The following is a 27121-nucleotide window of genomic DNA, read 5'->3' as shown; positions in this document are numbered from 1 at the left end:
GGTTTTAACGTTTTATTAAAATGTGCAAAAACGTTTTTCTGCCAAGAGTATGTAGAATATAAGTGTTTCAGTCTGTGAATATTTCGGTTCTAAATGTCTTTTTGACACTTTGAATTATAACCGAGGCCAAATTCACATGAAACAAAACGTTATAAATACGTAATAAGATTCACTGAATCATTGTTGGAAATGAACTGTTCAAAAGAACCGAATCGTGTCGTCGTGATAATCGCAATGATTTGTGGGATTGTCAGTCACAGTCACAAAATAAAATCTCAGCGCACGATATTAAAGCTGTGAAGTACGTAATTGATTATATAACGCAAATATTCGTTTCATACCGAAGCCTTTTAGGCAACCTTGGAGAGAACATTTCCAATATGGCAAAAAAAACTCAATAATCCGTTAATAAGTGCGAATAAATTCTCCGCTTCGTGGTGGCGTCATGGAACGTTTTGAAACTCGAATGTAGCAATAATGTTTCAGCTGGCAGTATTATGACACGATATGAGGAATCAATAGGACACAGGCAGTCATGTGACTGCGCTTACATCTCGGGGGGGGGTGGGCAGCAGTCTCTCCATGTCTTACTGCTGTAGTCGGCAGGGGAAAGCCATGCATTCTCGATCATTTTAGAGCTGTGCTGTCATGAGGGCTGCTTGCACCCATGAGCAACGTTTTGCAATGCTTTTTGACAGCACTGCAATGTATTCCTGAGTCCCTCTTTCATGCATACTGATGATGTCTGTCATTCCAGGTTGTGCTGTGCATAGCTGAATTTGGTGGTGCAGCAAGAATCATGGCTGGCCTTCTTGCTTTCTTTGATATTTGCCTTTGCTGCCCTGCTGAGAAGAAGAGCCCTCACATGCAAGCTTTTAATTGAGACAGCCTTTTCTTACAATAACCCACAGGTAGGTCAGCATCTGTTCTTTGCTCTTTGAATGGGTCCTTCTGATAGCTGTCATAGTGGTAGGCCAGGAGGGTTGCTGATAATGGGGTCTAGCGGAGAGCAGACATGTATTTATTGGCCGTAGCTTTGCTGCCGTCATGGTTTTCTGGTTTGAATGGGTGATTTCGTTCGTTGTACTTTGAGTCTGTTGGTTTGATGTGCAATAGCTACATGCATTCATGTTCTTCTCATTGCAGAAGTCATCAGAAGTGAACCGCTCAGTGCCTTGTAAATGATTCAGGGGCCAGGGCTAAAGAAGCCTCATGTAGGCCACAATGAACAACCTCCTTTACTTTATATAATGCATTATAGTAGGAATATAACATTAACATGAAATCAAAATCAAATTTCTTATTGCATGTGTTACTTGTACTGCTAAAGATTATTTGACAATTTAATTATATATGTTTTTATATTTATAAAAATAATTCATTTAATAAAATATTAAATCAAAATGCTGTAGCTTAGCTCATCTTGTGAAACAACTTTACAGCTGATGACCTCATGCAGGCCGTGCAATGCTATTGGATGATGTTAACAAATAGCCAAACAACTATAAGGCATTATGTTTTTGTAAAGTGGCGTTCAGTTTGGCTGCATCTTGGTACATAACGCTCACTTCTCACAATCCAGTCAACTCACAATGGATAAATTAAAGTTGCGTCCTACATTTTTATTTTCTCATTGATTATTAAATATTGAATATTCAGTCATAATTTTCTTTAATTTTTAATAAATTATTATCTTTGAAATACATCTTTCTCCATTTTTATTTAAAGCCAGAAGGGAATTAAAATTGACCCTAATGCATGTCTTGCTCATATCATGAATGCTTTTTTTTCAACAAAAAAATGGCTTTGTAAAATCAAAACGCTTTAACTTGCTCATCCTGTGAAATGACTTCACTGCTGATGTCATCATGTAGACTGTGCGGCACTATTGGATAACGCTAACCAACAGCCAAACAACTATTTAGCCACTGTGTTTTGTAATTTCGCATTCGCTTTTCACAGTCCACTCAATTACCAATGGAAAAAATCTAACTGAATATTCAATTTCACATCAGATTAGACAAGTACAAAATGTTGCGAATATAGTTATACAAAGCAGATTCTGTTTTGTACTCATATGTGAGTACATATGTTCATGGATTAGTTTGGCTAGTGTTGGAAATAGCATTTGACTTTAGCATTGTTAGGGTGTCTCAGAGTAGTTTGTTTGCTTGGCAAAGGCCAAATGACATAAACAAGAACATCTAGCGCTTATTTTTATATTAGCAGCTTAGCAAATGGTGCCATCTTTTAAGAGAACAACACCAAGACACTGCATTGTAAATCGTGTCACTAAAGCTTCTGTAAGGTTCTTACCGTAAAAAATGCTACAGATATGCCTGACCCTATTGGAGTGAATGTTTCTCTATGCACCTGCATGAAAAAAACAACACACATACATGATTTTATTGCAAGCTAGCCAACACCATCATGGGCCTTTGTTCTTCCTGCTCGCAATCTCTCTGCAAACGTCATTCCAGAAGATTCCCTTCTCCCCTTACACCCCTCCTTCCAGTCCCGTCTCATATTCCCTCATTTTTTCTCCACCTCTCCTTTCTGTCTGTTCCTCACTCTCTCTCCTCGAAGCTGTTTGTCTTCTTTGGCTGCAGCAGCTGGTTGCAGTCTTGAGCCAGAGAGTCTCATCCCCGTGTCCCCCTCCCCCCGACGAGTGCAGGCAAAGACAAAAGGCCAGGGCTGCTTGTCAGAACACTGCCCCCTTCCTCCCTGCGTTGCCGTGTGCATCAGCAGAGGAGAGAGTGACCTATAGAACGGGAATCAGCAGGCTCTAAGTGAAGGGAAAAATAATCACACTCGTACAGAATGGGGCCTGGCTGGACTGACGTCTTGCATATAAGCCTTTCCACAAAGATTCCCGGTAGTAGGGCCGTGGCGAAGCGGGGTAGGGCGAGAGCCTGCTTTTTCCCTGTTTGTGTGTCTCTGTGTGTGTGTTTTTCTACGTGTCACGGCCTTTGTTTTCTCTCTCGCTTGGCAGAGACCGGACACGGTTGCCCAGGGCTAGAGGATTAGGGGACGAGCAGCTGATTTTAATTGAGAAAGAGCCGTGTTTCTCAGCGGTTTTCGGGGGGAAAGGCGAGAGGAGGAAGCAGGGACACTGGCTAGAAGAGAGGAACAGGGACCATGGAGAGTGTGAGAGTGAGGGAGAGAGAGAGAGAGGGAGAGGGGAGGCAGAGAAGGAAGTAGAAGCAGTCCAGTCCTGCAGAATGGGGTAAAACCGAGAGGCACAATCAAAAAGAGGTCAGGTACCGAGCCTGTTTAAATTCTACTTACTATCTCTGTGTCTTGTTTTCTTCTGTCAAGAAACGGTGCTCATCTTGTGGTTTTAGTTTACACAGTGCTTGTGGTCTTCCTTTGGAATGTGCATCTGCTTTTTGGCTTTTCATTTTTCCTTCTCTCATTCATCCATCCATCTATATAAACCAGCCTCTGGTGTGCATGTATTTTTCATAAACGTCCTCCACAGTCTGTGTTTTTCAGGCCTAGCATTTGATTCGGCTCGGCAACGTCAACTGCACATGCATTCTGAACACAAACCTCTTCGGTAATATTAACACACATTCAAAGCAAGAATATTTTGCAGGAATATCAAAGATTTGATGAAGAAACGGCCAGCTTCTGTGTCTCCAGTGTGGCTGCACTGCAGTACACACATTATGCAGGGTGACCGGAACCGGCTGAAACCGGTTTGAGGCAGACGAGGAGGCTCGGAAACAATACAGTCACTGTGCTACAGGCAGATAGCGACTGCTTCATGGCAGCCAAAATGGCAGAGGGGTCTTCAAGAGTGATGCAGCCCAGAGCAGAGACGCTAGAGAGGCGGTCTTTGCGCACCTCCAGACGGCTATGCACGTCAGGGCCGGGCGGCAGCCATGAGAACTGAGCAGATATGGTGACCGTGGGTCACTGTGTGCTGTTATTCATGGTGGTCACCATCCAGAATGGTCTCTGGCGTGCCTTTCCTCCTGGTGGATCGTTTCTTGAAGGGCCCTGCCTAGTGCAAAAAGTGGATTTTTTTTTTCCTCTGCTGTCAGGGAGAAAGGAGGAGGAGGGTGGTGGTGGTGTTTTGTTGTGGAGGTGGTGAGAGGAAGGAAGAAGGGAAGGAAAGCAAGATTGTTTGCTCTAGTTGTCGGAACACCGAGGGTGAGGAGTGGCTCATTTGCATGTTTCCACTTCTATATGTTTGCATGTGTGTGTTCTCTTTTATTATGTGTGATATTTTGTATTGTTCTGATAGTTGGGCTACTGCGTCGTACACCAGCCTGCTTTTAAAGGCCTCGGATAGAAACCCAAGAATCACAGTTGTTTTCCTGTGAGCGACACTCTCATTTGAAATCAGGCTGCTCGGCTGTAAATGTGTTTAGGCCCCATACTGGCTTCAACAGCTTAATGTCTTTCATTAAAATCCTCTTGTTCCTGTTATTTCTCTCATTCTTTTTCTGTCTTTTGTTTGCTGTTCCTTCTGTGCTTACATGCCTTACCACATTGGCTCCATTGTGTTCGGGGAAGGCCGTCTTGGCCCTGCGCACCCTGTGCGTGCAGATGTTATTAGCTGTAATGGAGGCAGGGCTGCAGTGCTCTCTTCCATTTCAATAAAAGCAGCAGTAGCAGGAGTAATGGGGGGTGGCTAACCTTACTAGCACAACACAGCTTTATCTTCTTTACTCTTAGCACTTTAAATATGCCAAAATAGTGATGTTCATATGCGATTGTGTTTTTATTGAGTATTAATATTTTAGGATCAACTAATTAGAACCAAATCTGTAAAAATAAAAAATATACAAAAATAAATTATTCAGGGGATTAAATTATTTATTTTTATATTAAATTATTTATTTTTATATGTTTTAATCCTTTATTAATTTCCTATATTTAAATCCTTTATTGGTTGCATTTTGTTGTATAACAATTTTAAATAAAAAACTTTCTTATTTAATAATAAAATTAAATTCTAAAATAAATAAAACTTTATTAAGAAAAGATGTTTCCAATAGCGCTGTACATCATATTTGGTTGCAAAGATACAGTTTTCTGTTTCTCTCCTTTTTAATGTTAGATTGTGTTCTACATGTTGTATTCGGGCCATTCCTACCGTTTTCAGAGCCTTTATATACAGATTTATTTACTGATAGACTGTTTACAGTATGCCATGTACAAATAATTCACATGCATTTAACTGACTAAATTTGTGTCTCCAGTGAGAGGTATTTTTATTGGTACCTACAGGCAGGTTTAAATATAGCACACATTAGTCATTCAGATAAAGAGGTTTCTACATTTCTAATTTTTTGGATCTTATGCAAAGTGAATTATGATCTTATTTAATGAGAAGATAAAAGTACGGAGGCTTGTTGCAGATCAGTGAGGATGAAAGAGAGAGTAGTCAGATTATATCAGGTGCATTTTCTGCCACCTTCATTAAAAATGCTGCCTGTTTGACAGTATTTTTTTTTAAATGATAGTAAAAAGTTGCAGTTTCTGCATTTTGGTACATAGGTTTTGAAAAGTTGTAATGCCTTAAAGACATTAAGCACTGGTTTTACATATTTTATATATTGTGTAGTTCATTTCTGTTGTCCATATTATCTTTTTTGTCTTGAATCTAATAATTCCTATAATAAATCTAATTTTCCCTTCTCTAATTGTAATGGAATGTCTTTCCTTTGTTTCTTAAAGGTGTTTAGCTCATTCTCATAAGACTATGGGCGACATGAAAACTCCAGACTTTGATGATCTGCTTGCTGCATTTGACATTCCTGATATGGTTGATCCCAAGGCTGCCATTGAGTCCGGCCATGATGATCATGAGGGACAACTCAAACACAATGCCCAACATGAAGAGGATTCCCATGTCTCCTCTGGTCCAGATGTTGGGGTTAGTGTTATTGTTAAGAACGTCCGGAATTTTGATGCCACTGAACATCTCTCAGAGAAGGATGTTCATCCCACTGTTGGAAATGGACTGCACAATGGTTTCTTGTCCGTGTCACCCAACAACAGATACAGCAAAGAGAGCAACAAGCTTCAAAAAGGCGAAATCCACGGGATTGCAGGAAATATCTCCACATTTAACCAGTTCAGTCCCATCTCTAGTGCCGAAGAATTTGATGATGATGACAAAATTGAAGTAGATGACCCTGCCGACAAACAAGGTAATTTACAGTTTAGACCAAACCCTCTAACCAGTCTGAGTGCAAAGACGGAAGAGCCTCGTTCCCAACACACCAAACCAGATGGTCCAACTAGGCCAAGAACAAATGGCAATTACAATCATTTGAAAGTTGAGAATAGTAGCGCAAATGGCACAGTGGGACACTCAAACCTATATGAATCTCAAAAACCAAGAAAAACTGAGGAACACTCCAAAGAAAGATGCCAAGAAGCAAAAGAGCTTGGAGAACCGGTCGTCGAGTTGAATGTGACCAACCTCTCCCAAGCCAAGGCCAAATCATCTGCAAAGCTCTCATCCTGCATTGCTGCAATTGCAGCACTTAGTGCAAAGAAAGCTAGCACAGAAGCAATGTCTCCAGAATCCTTAGCCACACCTCGAGATTCACCCAGAGAGGCTAAAGAGATCCCAAAGGTTACAGATAAATCACCAGAGCAGGAGTCAGCTCTGGAGCTTGGCAAGAAGGTGCTCTCAAAACAACCTGAGAGTCCTTGCAGTGTTACCAGTGAAAGCAGCAGCAAAGAGTCTCCTGCATCTCCAGCAGGATCGATACCAGTCATTCCCAAAGTCCGCATCAAAACGATCAAGACATCTTCAGGGCAGATCAAGAGGACAGTTACCAGAGTCCTGCCCGAGTTTGATCCTGAAGTCTTGAAGAAAGGTATCGATTCAGCACCCAATGTCGTCTCTTCTTTGCTGTCCTCTTCAACATTGCCTTCTGTTTTCTCATCTCCCACGAGAACATTGCCGACCACAGTAGTAGCAACTTCTGGAGGCTCTGCCATTGAGGTAACTAAACAAATGACCATCAAGCCCGTGGCCACTGCCTTCTTACCTGTCTCAGCCGTTAAGACAGCAGGCTCCCAAGTGATTAACCTGAAACTTACCAACAATACGACTGTAAAAGCCACTGTCATACCAGCGGCATCTGTTCAGAGTGCCAGCAGTGCCATCCTTAAAGCTGCTAATGCCATTCAGCAACAAACTGTCATGGTGCCTGCTTCCAGCCTAACAAACACCAAACTTGTGCCAAAGACTGTCCACCTAACCAACTTAAATCTCTTGCCTCAGAATGCATCAGCGGCTGAGCTCCACCAGGTCCTGACCAAGCCCCAACAACAACAGAAGAAAGTGTCTCGGGTCCAGGTCTTAACCAGCTCTCAAAGTTCAGTGGTAGAGGCCTTCAATAAAGTTTTGAGTAGCATTAACCCTGTACCAGTTTATGTACCCAATCTCAGCCCTCCAGTTTCTGCCTGTATATCTTTACCATCCCGTGGGTACAAATGCTTGGAATGTGGTGATTCCTTTGCCCTGGAAAAAAGCCTCACTCAGCATTATGACCGTAGAAGTGTCCGCATTGAGGTCACTTGCAACCACTGCGCCAAAAACCTAGTCTTCTACAACAAGTGCAGCCTTCTATCACATGCTAGGGGCCACAAAGACAAAGGGGTTGTCATGCAGTGTTCTCACCTCATCTTGAAGCCAATTCCAGCTGACCAGATGATCCTTGCTCCATCAGTAACCTCCAGTGCTCCCACCTCTTCAGCTAACCTTGGATCCTCTGTAGTGGGGAGTCCAGGGAAAGGAAACCCAACCACAGTTATCTCTGCACCCTCTTCGGCTCCTATTGTGGCTGCCATGCCTCTAGATAAGGATGTCTCCAAGGTCTGCAGATCGAGTCTGAAGTGCTTGGAATGTAATGAGACATTTCAGGAAGAGTCATCTCTTGCAATGCACTACCAGCAGGCTCCCGAATCCAGTGGACAGGTGGGTGCATGAATTAATTGTGATGTAAGAGTTGAAATGGCCATTAGCTTCTTCCAGCGTTGTAGTCGAGACCGGTTTATTTGAGACCAAGTCCAGGCTCAGACTTGAGCAGGTTGAGTTCAAGTAAAGACCAAGACCAGAAGAGCTCAGTCTCGAGTACAACCCTGGTTTCCTCTTTCATATACAGAAATAGTTAAAAGTTTTATTAAAGGTATTTTGAACAATTTGCTTTTGCTTATTCTTCAATTGAAACAGAAAACCTGCACCATTTGCCAAATGCTACTGCCAAACCAGTGTAGCTTTGCTTCCCATCAGCGGATCCATCAGCACAAGTCTCCATATATCTGCCCTGAATGTGGAGCCATCTGTCGATCTGTCCATTTTCAGTCTCATGTGACCAGGAACTGCCTGCACTACACACGTAGAGTGGGCTACCGGTTAGTACTGCATTATTCTCTATAACTGTCAAGGCCAAAAAGAAGCTCCATGCTTTCAAGAAATGTCTTTTTTTTTTGCAAGTAAATTAAATATTTATTTATTTATGCTAAGTACTGGAGGATTTTAACCTTACCCATAGATCAGCAAAACTGTGTAGTTATCTTCACTGACCACTGGGGTGTAACAATACTTCATGCCACAACATAACGGATCACAATTCAATTAAAAAATGTGATAACATGCATTGTGGATATAAAAAATGTAGTGTGATATATCAGGTATTCTTTTACAAGAACTAAGTATTGTGAGAGTATCGAATCATGACATTCTGTGATGACTGTATCCACGTCTGCTGACCTGTTCTTATTTCTGAGTTGACATAAAAGCTTCTATTTATGCATAAAACATGTATTGAAATACAAAATGTGCCTAAGTGTTTAATTGGTTTTGAGTGGAACATGAAATGAGGGCTCGTCATGCTTTCAAAATGGCAATCATGGAGCTATTTACTGTTATTATTCTGCCATTCACCCATGATTGATGCCGCATTAAAGGTGGCTGGCATCGATTACGGAAACAAAAAAAGAGGTTTAGGTTATATTCAACAGTAACACTTTCTTTTTTCGTCTTTAAGCTGTGTTCACTGTAGTGTCATCTTCGCTGATGTTGCTGCTCTCAAGTCACACATTCAGGGATCCCACTGTGAAATCTTCTACAAATGCCCCATCTGCCCCATGGCTTTTAAATCAGCCCCCGGTACACATTCTCATGCCTACACCCAGCATCCAGGAGTTAAAATTGGAGAGCCTAAGTGAGTCTTTTCTTATAAATTCATATAATTAATAAAATGGTGTCTGTGTGATGTCCAGTTTCTATTTTTCTCTCTCATTGTTTTGAAGGTGGAAATCATTTTTTTTTTTTTTTGGAGAAACCATAAGTGATAATGCATAAATAGCCATTCATTATACCAAAATAAACCCATCTGGGTCATCAGATCCTATACTCTATTTATTACTTACCAAATGAGTAAATAGATGTGAAATATTGATTTGAGTTGAAGTAATTGTATTATCAGCTATGTTTTTCTGGGAAAATGGTTAGTTATACAGTAGAGCAGATATTATACAAGAATATTTGACCTCAGATTTCAGTGAGTGACCAATTAGAATCAAGTATTTCATTGAGCTGTGTAATAAAGTTTATTGCAGATGATACTGATGGGTATTTATGCATTGTGGGTTGTTTTTTCACTAAATTAAAACACTATCCAGTTATTTTCTAACAGTGCAAATGCACGCTTTGTGCTAACACTGCCATCTTTATGACAAAATAACTTCTTATTAGTAGAATGGAGGGAAACTCGATAGGTGTGTCAAATATGTTCCTTTTCAGGAGCAGAAAGAAATTATGCATGTTGGCTTTAATTACTGTGTCCTCTCTTTGAACCCGACCACCCCCCCCAGAAAGCCTGTCGTGTTCATCAGCACTTGTTAATGAAAAGGCCAGATAGTTTGTTTGCACTTCCTGTGTTACCTTTATCCATGTTGGAAATATGATCAGCTGGCTTATTGACAATGCGAATGTTTAATGCAGATGTTTGACACATAAATGAGCTGACAAGTGGCACTTTCAACAATCATAATTCCTTCAACACAACAATAGATTTACTCTAGGGCGAGAAAGAAAATGTTTGTTTTGTTCAACCAAAGGTATTAAACCTTGTAATGAGAAGTAGGAATGAACACCTACACAAGCAAAAACAAGCAAACGAAGCATTTTAGAAAATACTCTCTTCACTGGTGTGTGTTGTTTTGCAGGCTGATCTACAAGTGTTCCATGTGTGACACCGTTTTTACCCAGCAGACTTTGCTCTACACACACTTTGACCAGCACATATCCAGTCAGAAAGTGTCTGTCTTCAAGTGTCCGGACTGTTCGATGCACTACGCCCAAAAGCAGCTCATGTTGGATCATATTAAAGTAAGGGAATAAATCAATGAAAATTGTTATTAATTGTCATTGGCCAGGTCATTTAAATGAATTAAAATTATTATGTTTAAATTAATTTTACATTAAAATCTTTGTTTACAATAAATAATAATAAATCTTAGGGCTATTAAATCGATTAATTGCAATTAATCGCATCCGAAAAAAAGTTTATGTTTACATAATATATGTGTGTGTTGTGTATATATTTATTTGTATATATAAATACACATACATACATGTATATATTTAAGAAATATATATTATGTAAACAACAACTTTTATTCTGGATGCGATTAATCGCAATTAATCGATTTGACAGTCCTAATAAAAACATACAATTAATTGTATTATTATTTACTGTTTTATTAATATTACATTTTTTATTTCTTTCAAGTCCATGCACGGCATCTTAAAGACCATCGAGGGCCCTCCAAACCTGGGCATCAATCTCCCTCTCAGCTCCAAACCTACTAATTCCATGAGCCCGAATAACAACAAAGAGGGTGTCTCTATCAGCAGCCTTGAGAAAGCAGAGAGGAAGCCAACATCCCCAACAAAAAAGAATAGTAATGGGACAGACCTTCCCAAAAAAGCCCCGCTGTCCATCTCCTGCCCTGGCTGGACCTGCAGGGAGTGCGACCGCTTGTTTACACAGAGAGAAGTCTTCATCGCTCACATGAAAAGAGAGCATGGGAAGGTAAAATATAGCTGTTTTATTAGATGTTTCAAACTCTTGAGTCTCATGATTGAGACCCGAGCTTTAGGGCACATTATGAACCATGTTGAATTCCTGTACATTATTGCACACATATTGGCATGATTATAATAAATAATTTTATTTCTGCTACACCAGCAATTGAAAAAGCATCCATGTCGACAGTGCGAAAAGTCCTTCAGTTCCTCTCACAGTTTATGTAGACACAACCGAATCAAACACAAGGGCCTACAGAAGGTTTACTCGTGTCTGTGAGTATCATGTGTTTCTGAACCCATCAAAGTTTTCATTTGTTTCATCTGTGCTTGTGAATTAAATTCTCAGTCCCTCACATCTGCATGTTAAAGTTTTGACACTTAATTTTACATTAAAGCTAATCACAAACACTTACGAGTGTCAAACAGATCTCTCTTGGGTTTCCTCAGACACTGCCCAGAACCCAGTCGCACTTTCACCAAAAGACTGCTGCTAGAGAAACACATTCAGTTGATGCATGGCATCCAAGACACAGAGGCCAAGCTTCCGGCAGATTCCAACAGTGCAGAGGCCACCCCAGACAAAGAGCAGGTAACCAACGGACTAGCACATTTGGGTCTGTATTGTCTGGTATTGTTGCAAAAGCATTAGATAGATGTACATGACCGTTCAAAAGTTTGGTAAGATTTTTTTTAAAAAGTGTTCGAGAGAAGAATCTTATGCTCCTCATGGTTGCAATTATTTGATTAAAAATACAGTAAAAACAGTGATAATGTGAAATATTGTTACAATTTAAAAGAAATGTTTTCTAATTTAATATATTTTAAAAGGAAATGTATTTCTGTAATGGCAAAGTTGAATTGAGCATTCATTACTCCAGTGTTCAGACTCAAATTATCCTTCATATCTAATATGCTGATTTACTGCTCAAGAAACATTTCTTAATATTATCAATGTTCAAAATAGTGGTGCGGCTGTTTTTTTGGAAACTATCCTTTTTTCGGGATTTTTTAAAGAACAGGAAGTTAAAAAAACAGCATTTATTTGAAATATATATATTTTTAACATTCTGAATATCTTTACTGTCACTTTTGATCAGTGTAATGTATACTTGCTGAATAAAAGTACAGATAAACAAAAACGAACTGACCCCAAACTTTTTAACTGTATTGTATAAACATACAGTAGGGGGGAAAATTTTTTTTGATCCCCTGCTAATTTTGTACATATTCCCACTGACATAGAAATGATCAGTCTATATTTTAATGGTAGGTTTATTTTAACAGTGAGAGACAGAATAACAACAAAAAAATAGAAAAACGCATTTCAAAAAAGTTATAAATTGATTTGCATTGTAATGAGTCAAGTATTTTATCCCCTATCAATCAGCAAGATTTCTGGCTCCCAGGTGTCTTTTATACAGGTAAGGAGCTGAGATTAGGAGCACTGGAATGGGCTACAAGTCCATCGCCAAGCAGCTTGGTGAGAAGGTGACAACAGTTGGTGCGATTATTCACAAATGGAAGAAACACAAAATAAGTGTCAATCTCCCTAGGACTGGTGCTCCATTCAAGATCTCACCTCGTGGAGTTTCAATGATCATGAGAACGGTGAGGAATCAGCCCAGAACTACATGGGAGGATCTTGTCAATGATCTCAAGGCAGCAGGGACCATAGTCACCAAGAAAACAATTGGTAACACACTACGCCGTGAAGGACTGAAATCCTGCAGCGCCCGCAAGGTCCCCCTGCTCAAGAAAGCACATGTACAGGCCCGTCTGAAGTTTGTCAATGATTCAGAGGAGAACTGGGTGAGAGTGTTGTGGTCAGATGAGACCAAAATCCAGCTCTTTGCCATCAACTCAACTCGCCATGTTAGGAGGAGGAATGACCCCAAGAACACCATCCCCACCGTCAAACATGGAGGAGGAAACATTATGCTTTGGGGGTGTTTTCCTGCTAAGAGGACAGGACAACTGCACCGCATCAAAGGTACGATGGACGGGGCCATGTACTGTCAGGGCCAGGGCATTGAAAATGGGTCGTGGATGGGTATCCTAGCATGACAATGACCCAAAACGCACGGCCAAGGCAACAGAAGAAGCACATTAAGGTGCTGGAGTGGCCTAGCCAGTCTCCAGACCTTAATCCCATAGAAAATATGTCAAGGCAGCTGAAGGTTCGAGTTGCCAAACGTCAGCCTCGAAACATTAATGACTTGGAGAGGATCTGCAAAGAGGAGTGGGACACAATCCCTTCTGAGATGTGTGCAAATGTGGTGGCCAACTACAAGAAATGGCTGACCTCTGTGATTGCCAACAAGGGTTTTGCCACCAAGTACTAAGTCATGTTTTGCGAAGGGGTCAAATACTTATTTGACTCATTAAAATGAAAATCAATTTATAACTTTTTTTAAATGTGTTTTTCTGGATTTTTGTTGTTGTTGTAATTCTGTCTCATTCTGTCATGTATTCAATCCCTTAACTCAGTTTTTAGCTGAAGCACCATTACAGCCTCAAGTATTGTTTGGATATGATGCGACAAGCTTTGCACATCATCATTTGGCAATTATCTGCCATTCTTTTCCTCATCTCTTCACCTCTCAAGCTCTGTCAGGTTGGATGGGGGCAGACACACATTTTCAGGTTTCTCCAGAAATATTTGACTGGGTTTAATCCCAGGCTGTGGCTGGGCCACTCAAGCACATCCATAGAGGTGTCTATAAACCACTCTTGCTGTGTGCTTTGGGTCATTGTCCTGTTGGAAGGTAAACCTTCTACCCAGTCCGAGGGTCTGAATGTTCTGGACTGGGTTTTTATTAAGGCTATCTCAATATTTTGGTGCATTTAAGCTTTTCTTCTACTTTGAGTTCCTCAGTCCCTGCCACTGAAAAACAGCCCCACAGCATGAGGCTGCTACCAGCACACTTTACTTTTGGGATGGTACTCTGCAGGTGATGAGCAGAGCCTGGTTTCCTTCAAACACGGTGCTTGGTATTGAGGTTAATCAGACCAGATGATCATGTTTCTCGCAGTCTGAGGGTCCTTTAGTTGCTTTTTTGCAAATTCCAAGTGTGTTTTCATGTGTCTTCACTGAGGAGAGGATTGAGTCTGGCCACACCGACATAAAGCAGATCGGTGGAGTGTTGCGGTGATGTTTGTCCTTTTGTAGGTTTCTCCTATCTGCATATATAATCATGGAGCTCAACTAGAGTGACCATCAGCTTCTTGGTCACAAGGCCTCTCTCCATCAGTTGCTCAGTCTGGCCAGGAGGCCAGCTCTAGGAAGAGTTCTAGTTGTTCCAAACGTCTTCCATTATGGATAATGAAGGCTACATGATGCTGGGAACCTTAAATGAAGCAGAATGTTTTCTGAACTCTTCACCAGATGTGTTTGTGGCTTGACGCAAACCTGTTTCTGAGCTCTACAGGCAGTTCTTTTGACCTCAGGGCTTAGTTTTTGCTCTGATATGCATTTTCAGATGTTAGACCTTTTATTAAGACATGTGCCTTTCCAAATCATACCCATTCAATTGAATTTGCCACAGGTTAACTTCACTTGAAGTGTAGTAACATCTATAAGCAATATGAATGCTTATGAAGTTAAATTTTTAACTGTCCCAGATAAGGGTTTGAATACTTATGCAATGGAATATTTGAAGTTTTTTATTTTTAATAAATTTGCGAAGATGTTAAAAACCTTAAATTTTTTTGCTTTGCCATTATGGTGTATGGAGTGTAGAATGATGTGGGAAAAAAAGTAATTTAAAGCAATTTGACATAAGCCAGCAACATAACAAAACGTGACAAAATAAAGGGGTGTGAATACTTTCGCAAGGCACTATATATATATATATATGTATATATGTGTGTTTTATTAGATATTTTATTTACTTAATGATATAGGTTAAAATTGGATATTTAATGGCATGCTAATTTTATAACAATGGTAAATGTAATTTATAATGTACAGTATAAAAAATGTGTTGCGTTCTGTGATAATGACTGGCTAACAAAATACTAAGAAATACAAAATGCTAAGAAATTATTTTATTTTTTAATCAAGTCAAGTCAATATTATTTGTATTGCGCTTTTAACAATGCAAATTGTGTCAAAGCAGCTTTACATCGGCTTGATATATAGCTGGGTGGCTTTATATCAGCTTTACAGTATTTAGACGGGGAAATAGTTTGTCGAAATAGTGTCATTCTCCTCTGGCCAGACAAAATCAGCAGTTTAAATCTAGGCTAAAGCAGAATCAGATTGTGCAAAGGACTCATCTGTTTCCTGTGGTCTTGTCCCGATGGCCGTCTTGGAGACAGGGTCTTCACTGGAGATCAGTCTCTGGGGCTCATCTAGGTGTCCTGGCTGTAGAGGTCATCTCTAGGTGCTGATCCACCATCTGATCTGGATACAGTCAGGGGTTTTGGGAAGTGTTCCCGGTTCCGGTTTACCTAATTAATGCAGCCTAACAATCCTTTAATGGATTTGAATTATAGAAATGCGATAGTGTGTTATGTGTAAGCCAGGTTAAAGAGATGGGTCTTTAATCTAGATTTAAACTGACAGAATGTGTCTGCTTCCCGAACAGTGTTAGGTAGATTGTTCCAGTTTGGGCATTAAATAATTCAATTATAATGTAACAAAATATCTGCCATTATCCATTGCCTGCCCTAACATGCAAATAGTTATCAGCTGCTTATTATCAGCCAGATTTTTAAAATCAGTGTATTACTAATAAAAGTTCTCTTAATAAAACGTTGTCATTTTGTATCTTCAGGTCCCCAGTCCTAAACGAAAGCTCCACTCTGAAGATGAGGATGCTGAGAGGGAAGAGGAAGTGGAGGAGGCCGGAGGAGGAGAGTTGACTTCTACTCAGCGGTCCAAGAGCTCATCCTCACAGCCGCTAAAGAAGCTAAAGATCAACGTCTTTAAAACACACAAATGCGCAGTATGTAGCTTTACCACAGAGGACATTGTGCGTTTCCACGAGCACATTCCCCAGCACAAAACTGACGTCTCATCCTACCAGTGCCGTGAATGCGGTCTGTGCTACACCTCGCACAACTCCCTCGCACGACACCTGTTCATCGTGCACAAGCTGAAGGAGCCCCAAGGACTCAGGCGACACAATGAGCAACAAGAAAACACGCCCAACCCAGACGCCAACGACGGTATCCCGGATACTCAATGTAAAGTATGTTCAAAGACATTTGAAACAGAGGGAGCCTTAAACACACACATGCGGACACACGGAATGGCCTTCATTAAGTCCAAACGGCTGAGTGCAGCTGAGAAGTAAGAGCGAGTTAGTGCCCCCTAGTGGATGGGTGTTGGTTTGCAAGGAATTATTTGTTTGTATGTTGTAAGTATAGAAGCGTTTGGCGTCGTATTCCTTCACTCTGGCCTCTTTGTATGCTCATTTGTTGTGCATACATATATATACAAAATGTATAAATCTATACACACAGAATGTGTGTTTAAAGATGTGTAATATATTAAAAACGGATTTATGTGTATTTAATTATCTATGAGAACACATTTTGTATACTTTATGATAGATGTTTGTATGTGTGTTGGATAGACCTTTTTTATAGATTCTTTTTATTTTCTATTTTAAACAGTTCTCGTTGTTTTCTCGTGGGAGCAGATGCTGTCCAAATGTCTCAGTCTTGGGATGCTTTCGGTCCCAGTTTCCGAACTGCTGCTAAAAAAAGTGCACAGAATGTCACCGTTACTCTTCTCAGTGAGACATTTTGCACTCAAAAAGGACAATCAGTCCGCAACCTACAACACAAGCAGGAATATCGTCTCCTAAAGCAGCCGAAAATGGCGTTTGACTGAAGATTTGGTTGTTGAATTGAGCCTGAAAGCTTTTTATGGTGCATTTCTGTTTTGTGAATTAGTCGTCCATTTAAAACTACTATAATTTAGCACTACGGAAGAACAAGAAATGAAAGTAGTTCTTTATCTACCTTAGCCACTGCCAAGAGGTCGTGTTGAATCAATATGTGCTTTTTACGTTCAAGTGTCATCACAGCTGGACGATTCTCCTCACTTCATTTCTTCTCAGGCAGCTTGTTCCAAATCATAACTTGTTTGTTTGATTATATTTGTGTTTTGGATTATTACCACCCTACAGTGTTGCAACTGTGGCCTGTCATCAAGAACCACATTTTGGATTCATGCCCATTTAATTTTGAGGTACTTTGGGAAGCTTTTATTTGTAATTTGAATCCAAAAACACTTTGCCCTGCAGATATGTGAGAGTGCAAATGAAACAAATCGAATATGTCAGTGTAGGCTGTTTTATTTAAAACCAAAGTTTCTTCATTACATATGAACTCCAAAGTAGGACGCTCCACTCATAGTTGCATTTTTTTTAAATTAGTAATTCATAAGTGCTGGTATACTTAAGTGTGGTCAAGTGCCTCTGGCGCTCGAAAGCCAAACGCTGATTTGTCATCAACCCAATGTGCTTGTTTTTTTTTATTTGTACTTTTTTTATTTAGAGCAGCATGTTATGGAATAGTCTCGAGGTTGGTGTTCCACTGACTCACATGCTAAGTGTGAAAAAGGGAAAAAAGAGCTGCCTTCACTATAAATGAATGTTTTGGTCAAAATGTTAAATGAGCTGTAAAATTTCTTTTAATTTTTTCCCTCTAACCTATTCATTTCAGCGTTTCACTTCACGAGGAGCTCAGTACTAATTCTCGATTTTCATTTGTCCTGGAAACTCAGTATTTTGCTCTTCTTTTCCTTTGGATAAATGAGTACTATTGAGGATGCATATGTGCATGAGAGAAGCCATTCACGGTGGTTGTTCTGTTTTATAGAATGTCTTGCTGATGTTCGGTAGACTTTGTTCTATGTTTGTGCAAAAAACGTTATCATTAATAAATGATACATACACAAATATCTAACATGTCTAAACCGGTATGGAGTTTGTGTGCTTCAGCTCTCGCTTTGCCTCATTTTAATTAGCCTGAAAGCAATTTCCTTTCAGCCACTGGTCTTGGTTGCCATGGTTACAAGGGAATTTAAAGTCAAGATTCTCAGAATAAGGGACCACTGTGAAATGCAGCGATGTTGACAAGGGGTGATAGTGACTTTAAATTTGTAATTAATTACTGTAAATCTGAGGCTTTTATGGTGGTAGATATTAAAGAGAATATCTTTTAGCATTTTATAGAATTTCCTCTCTCCATGTAAAAAGTGCTACATGTCAATCTTTTTGCCTAATATCTTGGCAAATATAATGGACCTCACATAGGTTTGATTGAAATATCATCTTTGTTTCTATTGAAATGGACAGTTGTTGACATTAAAAATGAATGCGAATAGTGTAGCACAGATAATTTGGTCTTTTTTTTAACTTTGATATCTTGATATCATGACCACATTCACAAAACAAATATTGTGTTGTTGAGCTGTTTATTGACCTCCTTGAAGTAAAAGGCTGACTGTGTTAGAGTGTGGCGTTTTGATTTCCATGGTCATTTTGGATGGTGGGAGGTCACATGTCCAACTCTTCTCCCATCATGTGTCCTGCTCTCATAATATTTAAACCAGTGAAACACCCTAAATGAAACCCTTTACAAGATGCTACGGTTAACATGGAGTGCTGTCACTCTGATGGACCTGTTGGTTTGGCATGCTGCATGTGCCTGGAACGTGTCGCTAAAATGCAAGGAAGACACAACGGCGTTCCTTAGGGAATTACAGAAAGATACTCCAAGCAAATATGCAGTCTTGAGTAAGTAATAATGCCAGATTTTACTAAAGCATTCTTAATGGGGGTAATGTTTTCTAGTTGTGGATTGAGGTGTAAAAATTTAATTTTTGTGCCAACGTCATTTTTATTTAACAATATTAATAATATTTGAAACGTGTAAAACTATTTTTAATATTGTGTAAAATATTATTTTATTATATTGTTTGTTTTTCTATATATATATATATATATATATATATTTTTTTTTTTTTTTTTTTTTTTTCTTTAGCCTGTTTTTTTATCACTTTATCTTATTTTCCTTAATTGTATTATTTAAAATTGAATTATAATATTGGACACATCTTTTCCAATCTAAAAAACATTTATTTATATATATTTTTTATTATTTATATATATATATATATATTGTTTGTATTTTCTGATTATTATAAGTTCTGATTATTATACTTTCTTTTCCTTAATTGCAATATTTAATATTGAGTTATAATATTGAGCGCATCATTTAAAATAAAAAAAATACTTATTTATATATTTTAATATGTATATTTATAATTTTTTTCTCTTTATCTGTATTTAGTTTCCATTATTGTTATTATTATTATTGATTTCTAAGATTTGAAAATGTTAAATACCTTGGAGCTGTTTATTTATTTTTTTATATTATGTATACTATTATTGTATTTACTATTATTATTATATTATCATTGTTTTCTCTTTATTGAACAATATTTTATTATTTTTTATTTATATATATATGAGTGAGTGAGTGAGTGAGTGAAGTGACATTCAGCCAAGTATGGTGACCCATACTCGGAATTTGTGCTCTGCATTTTTAACCCATCCAACGTGCACACACACAGCAGTGAACACACACACACACTGTGAACATACACCCGGAGCAGTGGGCAGCCATTTATGCTGCGGCGCCCGGGGAGCAGTTGGGGGTTCGGTGCCTTGCTCAAGGGCACCTCAGTCGTGGTATTGAGGGTGGAGAGAGTGCTGGACATTCACTCCCCCCACCTACAATTCCTGCCGGCCGGGGACTCGAACCCGCAATCTTTTGATTACAAGTCCAACTCTCTAACCATTAGGCCACGACTTCCCCCATATATATATATATATATATTTATTATTATTATTATTATTTATTTTTTTTAAATATGATGTTTTCCTTGTGATTTTATTTCTTCTCACCTACTCCACTTGTTGTTGTAGTGTACGATGCATTTGGTAAGATTGGCAGCGATGTTGAAGGAGGGAACGTGAACAGACCCGGGTCTCTTAGAGAGTGTCTGTCTGTGGAGGGCCCGGAGTTCAGGGGACAGTACTGCCAGGTGTTCCTCAAACAGGTACTCTCACACAAACCATGAAAAAGATGCACAATATTTACACCTCAATCCACTAAGAACCTGAAAATAATCATTAGTAGTATATATATATATATTTATTTTTATTTTTTTTAAGTGAGTGGTACAGTAAGAGTGTTTTTTTTTTTAAAGCCAGTGTGTGTTAATTCTTAATTTCCAAATAATGCAACTATTCTGATTAAATAACCAGATACGGCCTCGAATCGAAATGAAAGCGTGTTTGTTGGTGATATTATTCTGTTATGCAGGACAGGGTGGAATTTTTTGTGGGTGTTTGCGCTCCAGACTCTTGTACAGAATCAGAAGTCCAGACGCTAGTTATTTATGGTCAGTGAAATCATTGTGTTCAACATTTATCTGATCCACACAAAGACCCAACAGCATTTAAACACTTGCACTGCCCTTAAAATGTGTTTGTCGTTGCATTAGAGAAATGATTGAACCTTGTGTAATTTATTTGATGAGCAAAAAGTATAAATCCACAGTCTTTATAATATTTGTGTGGGATGGACAGTATGCACACCTGCTGACATTGGTGTGTTTGTGTCTGCAGTTGCATTTGATCAGAAACAAATCTCTTTGCTTCCGTCGCTGCCTTCAATCTTAATGCCGGATTCCACACTTGGTGTATTCATGACTCAATGCCTCAGTGATTCCCCTCATGCAAACCTGTCTGCCTTAGTCTGCCTGTGAGTAACACACACACACACACATATATATTTTCAACCACATGTGCACAACATGTGGGTTCACGCCTACAATGGGTGTTTAATTAAACAGATAATTTTTTTTATAGCCTGCTCATTTTACATACGCTTCGTCCCAATTCGCCTACTTATGCTATGCCCTAAAAGTATGTACTCTTTTTGTGAAGAAAAAGTACATACTTTTGAGAATGTAGCAGAATAGTAGGCATGCTTTGGGACGTACCACTTCGTCATAACTGCGTTATTTTAACGGATGCTCTGTTGCTTAGTTACGTGCATTCTGTCACTGTTTAAACTGCACTGTCAATCATCTTATCACCGTTAACACAATTCACATTTCGTTTAATTTGATTAACGAAAAATTCACATTTCACATTTCGTTTAATATTTCCTACCGTATTGGAGAGATGTTATGTTAAGAGAACGACATCCATTTCTCGTGGCCACGAGTTTAATGTGTAAACAAACCTACGTGAAAATAGCAACCTGGGATTATCGGGGATTCACTAATATTTTATTTTGAATTAAGAAATTGTTATTTTTAATTATTATAGAAATTATTACATAATTATTATATTGACCATATGCTACCGGACTGTAGGCAATTGCACGCGATGTACACAGCAAGTTTATCACGAATAGGCTAAATTTTACATAAAGTACATCAAATAAAATAGACCTACAAGAAAAAAAAATTATCCATCCCACAGTCTTGCTAGCTGTGTGTGTCCATTAACTGATCATCTTTTTCCGTAATATTTGTATATTATTATTATTATTATATTATTAGCCTATATTTTTATATTTGTTTTTTCCCTTGATTTTGATCTCTTTACATAACGCTCTGACCAGTTTTGTAAATAAGCCTACTGTAAATGCTCCACGTAAAGCTTTGATTATGCTGACTGTAATTTATATTGGAAATGCAGTTTAAAGGTTGAATTTAACTTTTTTTTTTTTTTTTTTTTTCGAATTATTAATTATTAAAATTATAGCCTACTGCTTTGTGTTTCGTTGAGGAATTAATCATTCGCGTAGTTTCATTTGTAAATGAAAACACAACACACTCATTTATCATCACGCACTGGCATAAATAGCCTACATTCATAAAGTATTGGCATAATTGTCAGGCGTTTACAGTATTTTCAAAATATATGGTAGCAAATAGCATAATTATACAGAACGTTAATTAGGTAAAGCGATACACGAATTGAAAGGGGATAAAATAAAATATTATATATGAAATAAATATAAAAATATAGCCCTAACAATTTAATATAATCTAATAATAATATACAAACATTAAATGAAATGTTTAATGTTAATAAAAATATTTGATCCATCTCAGATAATGCTATGGTAGGTTTGTTTATGCATTAAACTCGTGGCCACGAGAAAAATATGTTGTTCCCTCAACATAAGAAGTCGTGGCCACGACATAATATCACGTTCCCACGAACGTCGTGGCCACGACAAAACTAAGTGAACCAAAAACGTAGATTATTTATCACACAAATCCCTTTCTCTACCTGCCCTATTTTCGAATACTATTTAGGACGAATAGTATGCGAATTGGGACGCAGCCATAGTCTTTGTACATTTTTAGAAGTAGATTAGAAATAAATTTACTTTACTTATGGCACTTGTACATGCCACAGTACTAAAGTGTTGTGTTTGTGGTTTCCAGGGTGTTGCTAAGGTGTTTTGAGACTTTTAATACAGTTGCTAGGGTGTTCTGGGTGCTTGCAAATAAGGATTTTTTTGTGTCTCAGGTTTGTGTGTTGTGCATTATTGGCACTTCCTCTCATAGCTTCCATCTGTGTGGTGGTAATAAGAAGGAGACGAATGAGAGACGTGAGGCCAGGGCTGGTGTTTGCTCATACCTCAAACACCAACCAATACGGTGCTCTCTTGACTAATGGCTCAGCCAATCAGAGTAAAGAGAGCAGTGCTGCCCCAGATACCACAAAGATGAGGGACCAAAATGCAGAAAATGACCAGCAGAGCATCTCAAAGAGCAAGTACACACACAAAGACACACAGACACTCATCTTACTATTTATAGCAAACGTGACTGATTTGATCCATTTTAATTCTTTTCTCGCATTATTTCCCCCTTTTCCCTTCCTCTCTTCCTCATATATTCTCTTTTTCAGCTGTGTTATTGTGCCTTCAGGCGCTCTCAGTACAGAATAGCAGTCAGGGGTTACTCACCACAGAAAACTCTGGAAGCAGTTATTCATCTCTGAATGGCATCCGTATCCTCAGTTTACTTTGGATCATCTCGGGCCACACCGTCCAGCTCAGCGCCTGGAGTAACCTGGGTGAGAGCGAGGTGAAGGGGCAGATATCAGTGTATATGCACTACTTTAATTTTGAGACATTTTGTCCATGTCTTGAACTTTCACCTGATTTGTTTCTGTGTAGATAATGATAAGAGGTGGAAGGAAATGGTGGAGAGGAACCCTCTGTATGTTTTGGCTTTCAGTGGGCCAGTGTATCTAGCGGTTGATTCTTTTCTGCTGCTCAGGTAAGACCACCTGGGTTATTAGTCAATATTATAAGTCTTAAGGCCTGATCATACTACGAATGATAACTATAAAGATAAAATAACGATATTAGTGTCCACACCAAGGCACAATAACATTCTGTTTATTATAAGCACATGCTGCAATTATGTTGTCTGTCTCTTTAAATACTTAAGTTCTATAAAGTTGGGTAGATTCTGATTGACTGTCAATGTTTTTGTTGTTATTATTTTATTAATGATTTATTTTCTGAATTGTATTTTTATAAGTGCAGTGCAGTGAATTATTTATGTATTTGATTTTGTTTTAAAATAACATGCAGGTTTTAAGCCATATGACATTTTATATATATATATATATATATTTATTTATTTTTTTTATTTATTTTTTTTGCATTTGTGAATTTGGATAGATTTTTTTAATTAAAAAATTATATATTTTAAACTATAATAAACTATTACATTCATAAATAAAATCAAATTGTTACCATATGTCAATTTCCTATATTTCTTATAATATAAGAAGTGGCATCAAATATATTTATTTATTTGGATTTGTTTTAAATAATGTACTTGTATTGTTTTGCTCAGAATATGTTTATTCAAATGTATAAATATATTAATAATATGGATTTAATTTGAGGGGGAAAAAAACAAAAAAACATTGGGTCTCATTCACTAATAATAAATTGTATTTATGCGCACATTTGAAGTTCTCACGAAAACTTTCCGCCTAATTCACAACATCTGCATACGCACATTTCACGCAAAAATTTGTGCGTACGCATGTTTAGTGAATGAGACCCATTGACCTTGTTGCAAATTTTTTTAAATAAATAAAATGATCAAAAGGATTCCATTGTTCATAGTTAATGTGGTTCATATAGGGATATGTTATGGCATAATATCTAACTTGTAAGAAGAATTGATTATTTAATATTGACAGTGTCTTTGTTTGTTTGCTTGTGTCAGTGGTCTTTTGAGTGCCAAAGCACTGCTGAGCTCCATCCAGAGGTCAGATAACACGCTTAGCTTCAGTCTGGTGGCTCATTTCCTCTTCAAGTGGCTCAAACGGTTAGTTTTATCTTTATAGCTTCCAGTCAAGACACATTTTAGTTCTACACCACAATTTTCAGGGTTGATTTTCTGATAATCGTGATAATCTTTATGTCCTATAATAATTTTTGCCATGTGTCCAGAATTCAACCTCTCCACCTCTTCATCGTGTGCCTGACCACTGGACTCTTCTCCATCGTTCAGAGAGGGGTCTTCTGGTTCATAGCAGAGGATGAGGTCTACAGCTGTAAGAAATACTGGTGGTCGAACCTGCTCCTCATCAACAACCTCTTCACCATCACTGACATTGTATGTCTAGATTAATGTTTTGGTTAATCTTTATTTCACTTGTGTTTCACAGCACATGTTTAAAAGTACATGACATTATTATAATGAAAATTTATTTTTTTTAAAGTGTGCACCCTGTTTTCACAGGATATATAATATTGTGAAATATTATTACAATTTGAAAGAAAGTTTCTTACTGTGAAGTATTGTAAAAATGTATTCCCATGATGGCAAAACGTAATTTTCAATGCCACATGATCCTTCAGAATCATTTGAATATGCGGAATAATAAATATTTATTATTATCAATGCTGAAAAAAGTGATTTATATATTTTGTGTGTGCTACATTTTTGTATTTTGTTTGTAAACAAATTAGTTTTTTAGTATACTTTGATGAAAATAAAATTCAAAAGAATGTATTTAAATTAGAAATCATTTGTAACATTATCTTACCACTGTCACTTTTGATCAATTTAATGCATCCTTGCTTGCGTTAGTAATAAGAATTAGATTTTGTACATTGCAGTAATGCAATACAAATTGCAATACAAAAAACAGGCTTTGTTTTCTTTAAACAAACCATGAGTTCTAATTTCTTTCTTAGAATTTTTGAAGGAAATCTGAAATATTCTTGACAGGTTTTGTGAGATTCACCCATGTAAAGGTTGTTTCCAGGTCATAAACAAAGCCTCTTTACTTATTTCCAGAAACAAAAGTGTGCTTGTCGTTGTGTCGGTTATCCTCCTACTGATATCCAGTGTAACAGGAGCCCTGATCACCGGTTTGCTGCATCTCCCTGTGCACCAGCCAACCACACTGTAAGAGATCATTTCACTAAAATGTAAGAGATCCTATGTGCTGAGAGATGTCCCACCCTATCCATCCCTAACCCATGCTGTTTATCAGGGGACGCACCGCTCACTTTGGGCCCTGGCTTTGGTCTGGATAATCCTGGCCTGCGAGGAAGGATACGGAGGTAAAAAGAAGAGCTTTGGAATCTCAGATTTTAGTAAATAATTAGGTTAAATAAGGGATAACACAATTGTGAGCCAAATAAAAAATGCATATAATTGGCTTCTGTTAAAACGTACCTAAATATTTATCTGTCTGCACAGGGTTTGTGGATAAATTTCTGTCTTTAGGCTTGTGGACTCCTCTGTCTAACATCAGCTTTGCCTGTTATCTGATCCACCCAATCATTATTATACTGTACAACGGCAAACAAGAGACAACCATGCACTACACAGACTTCAACTTTGTAAGTATTATATTCAAATAAATGCAAATGAGAGTGGGCAGGAAAGTGTGCGTTTGATCAAAATTAGTGCTGTCAAAAGATTAATCGCATCCAATATAAAAGTTTTTGTTTACATAATATGAGTGTGTACTGTGTATATTTATTATGTATATATAAATACAAACACATACATGTATATATTTAAGAAAAAAACTTATGTTTTTATATTAAATATATTAATATATAATATAAATGTATATACATGTAAATATTTTCAAAATATATACTGTATGTGTGTGTTTATATATACACAATAAATAAACAGTACACATACATATATTATGTAAACAAAAACTTTTATTTTGGATGCGATTTAATCACAATTAATTGTTTGACAGCACTAATCAAAATGGCAATATTGTGAAATAATATTACAAATTTAAATTCATAATTTAAAACCAATTTATATTTTAAAATGTTTTTTATTCCAGTGGCAAAGCTGAATGTTCAGCATCATTACTTCAGTGTCACATGATCCTTCAGAAACCATTCTAATATGCTGATTTGGAGCTCAAAAACATTTCTTCTTATCAATATAGGAAACAATATATATGTAAAATTATTTAAGCAAGTGGTTTATCATAATAGGTAGTTCATCTTTCTGGATGCCATTTTTAATGATCATTTTGTCATTTTTTCATCATTTTCTGTCCTCAGTTCTACCTGTTTTTGGGTCACCTGCTGTTGACAGTCTCTGTTGGCTACGTGTTAACTGTGCTAATTGAAAAGCCGTATCTCTTCCTGCCAAAACGATAAGTCCTGCTTCATTACCTCAAGATGTATATTTGTTCATTCATTGTCCCCCATTTTCCCAATTTATTCTGCTCGAAAGCTTTAGATTGCTGTTTATGAACCATGTTAGAGAGCCTTGGTGTTGTTTTATTGAAAGCATTAAATAAATGATTTGATGAACAGAATCAACAGATGAAAGTTTATTGTTATAATGTATGTTGTCATATAATGACACTGCCTGTTTTTAGTAATTACAGAGAGTGAAAACAATGTACTGTGATGGCATCGGATGGTAACACCATGGTACTTAATGTTACTACAGCCTGTTTTTGAGGTACGCAG

At 37.9% G+C, this 27121-nt stretch overlaps 2 protein-coding genes across 4 annotated transcripts; both read left to right on the top strand.

Moving 5' to 3' along the window:
* Window positions 1-233: 233 nt before the first annotated feature.
* Window positions 234-17999, top strand: LOC306856072 (zinc finger protein 532-like). 3 transcript variants are annotated; one of them, XM_079395076.1, is made up of 10 exons: window positions 234-301; window positions 758-911; window positions 5692-7951; window positions 8207-8388; window positions 9024-9200; window positions 10207-10369; window positions 10773-11075; window positions 11232-11344; window positions 11519-11660; window positions 15850-17999. In XM_079395076.1, the coding sequence occupies exons 3-10, from the start codon at window positions 5717-5719 to the stop codon at window positions 16369-16371; spliced, it is 3837 nt and encodes a 1278-aa protein (XP_079251202.1). In that variant the 5' UTR covers window positions 234-301; window positions 758-911; window positions 5692-5716; the 3' UTR covers window positions 16372-17999. The 3 variants fall into 3 exon arrangements, with proteins under 3 accessions (XP_079251202.1, XP_079251201.1, XP_079251203.1); XM_079395075.1 differs by lacking the exons at window positions 234-301; window positions 758-911 and adding an exon at window positions 3172-3255; XM_079395077.1 differs by lacking the exons at window positions 234-301; window positions 758-911 and adding an exon at window positions 3745-4158.
* Window positions 18000-18671: 672 nt separating this feature from the next.
* LOC306855995 (O-acyltransferase like protein-like) lies at window positions 18672-26803 on the top strand (the record flags this gene model as incomplete). Its single annotated transcript, XM_079394954.1, has 12 exons — window positions 18672-18825; window positions 20020-20153; window positions 20420-20498; window positions 20725-20860; window positions 22651-22895; window positions 23035-23202; window positions 23306-23408; window positions 24378-24479; window positions 24605-24770; window positions 25597-25726; window positions 25866-26008; window positions 26705-26803. 12 exons carry the CDS (start codon window positions 18672-18674, stop codon window positions 26801-26803), a joined length of 1659 nt encoding a protein of 552 aa, XP_079251080.1.
* Window positions 26804-27121: the final 318 nt, after the last annotated feature.

This window comes from Barbus barbus, assembly GCF_936440315.1.
Source record: "Barbus barbus genome assembly, chromosome: 36".
In the NCBI taxonomy this organism is placed as follows: domain Eukaryota; kingdom Metazoa; phylum Chordata; class Actinopteri; order Cypriniformes; family Cyprinidae; genus Barbus; species Barbus barbus.
Note: the sequence above shows the minus strand (reverse complement) of the source record. Positions and strands in the feature narration are given on the sequence as shown.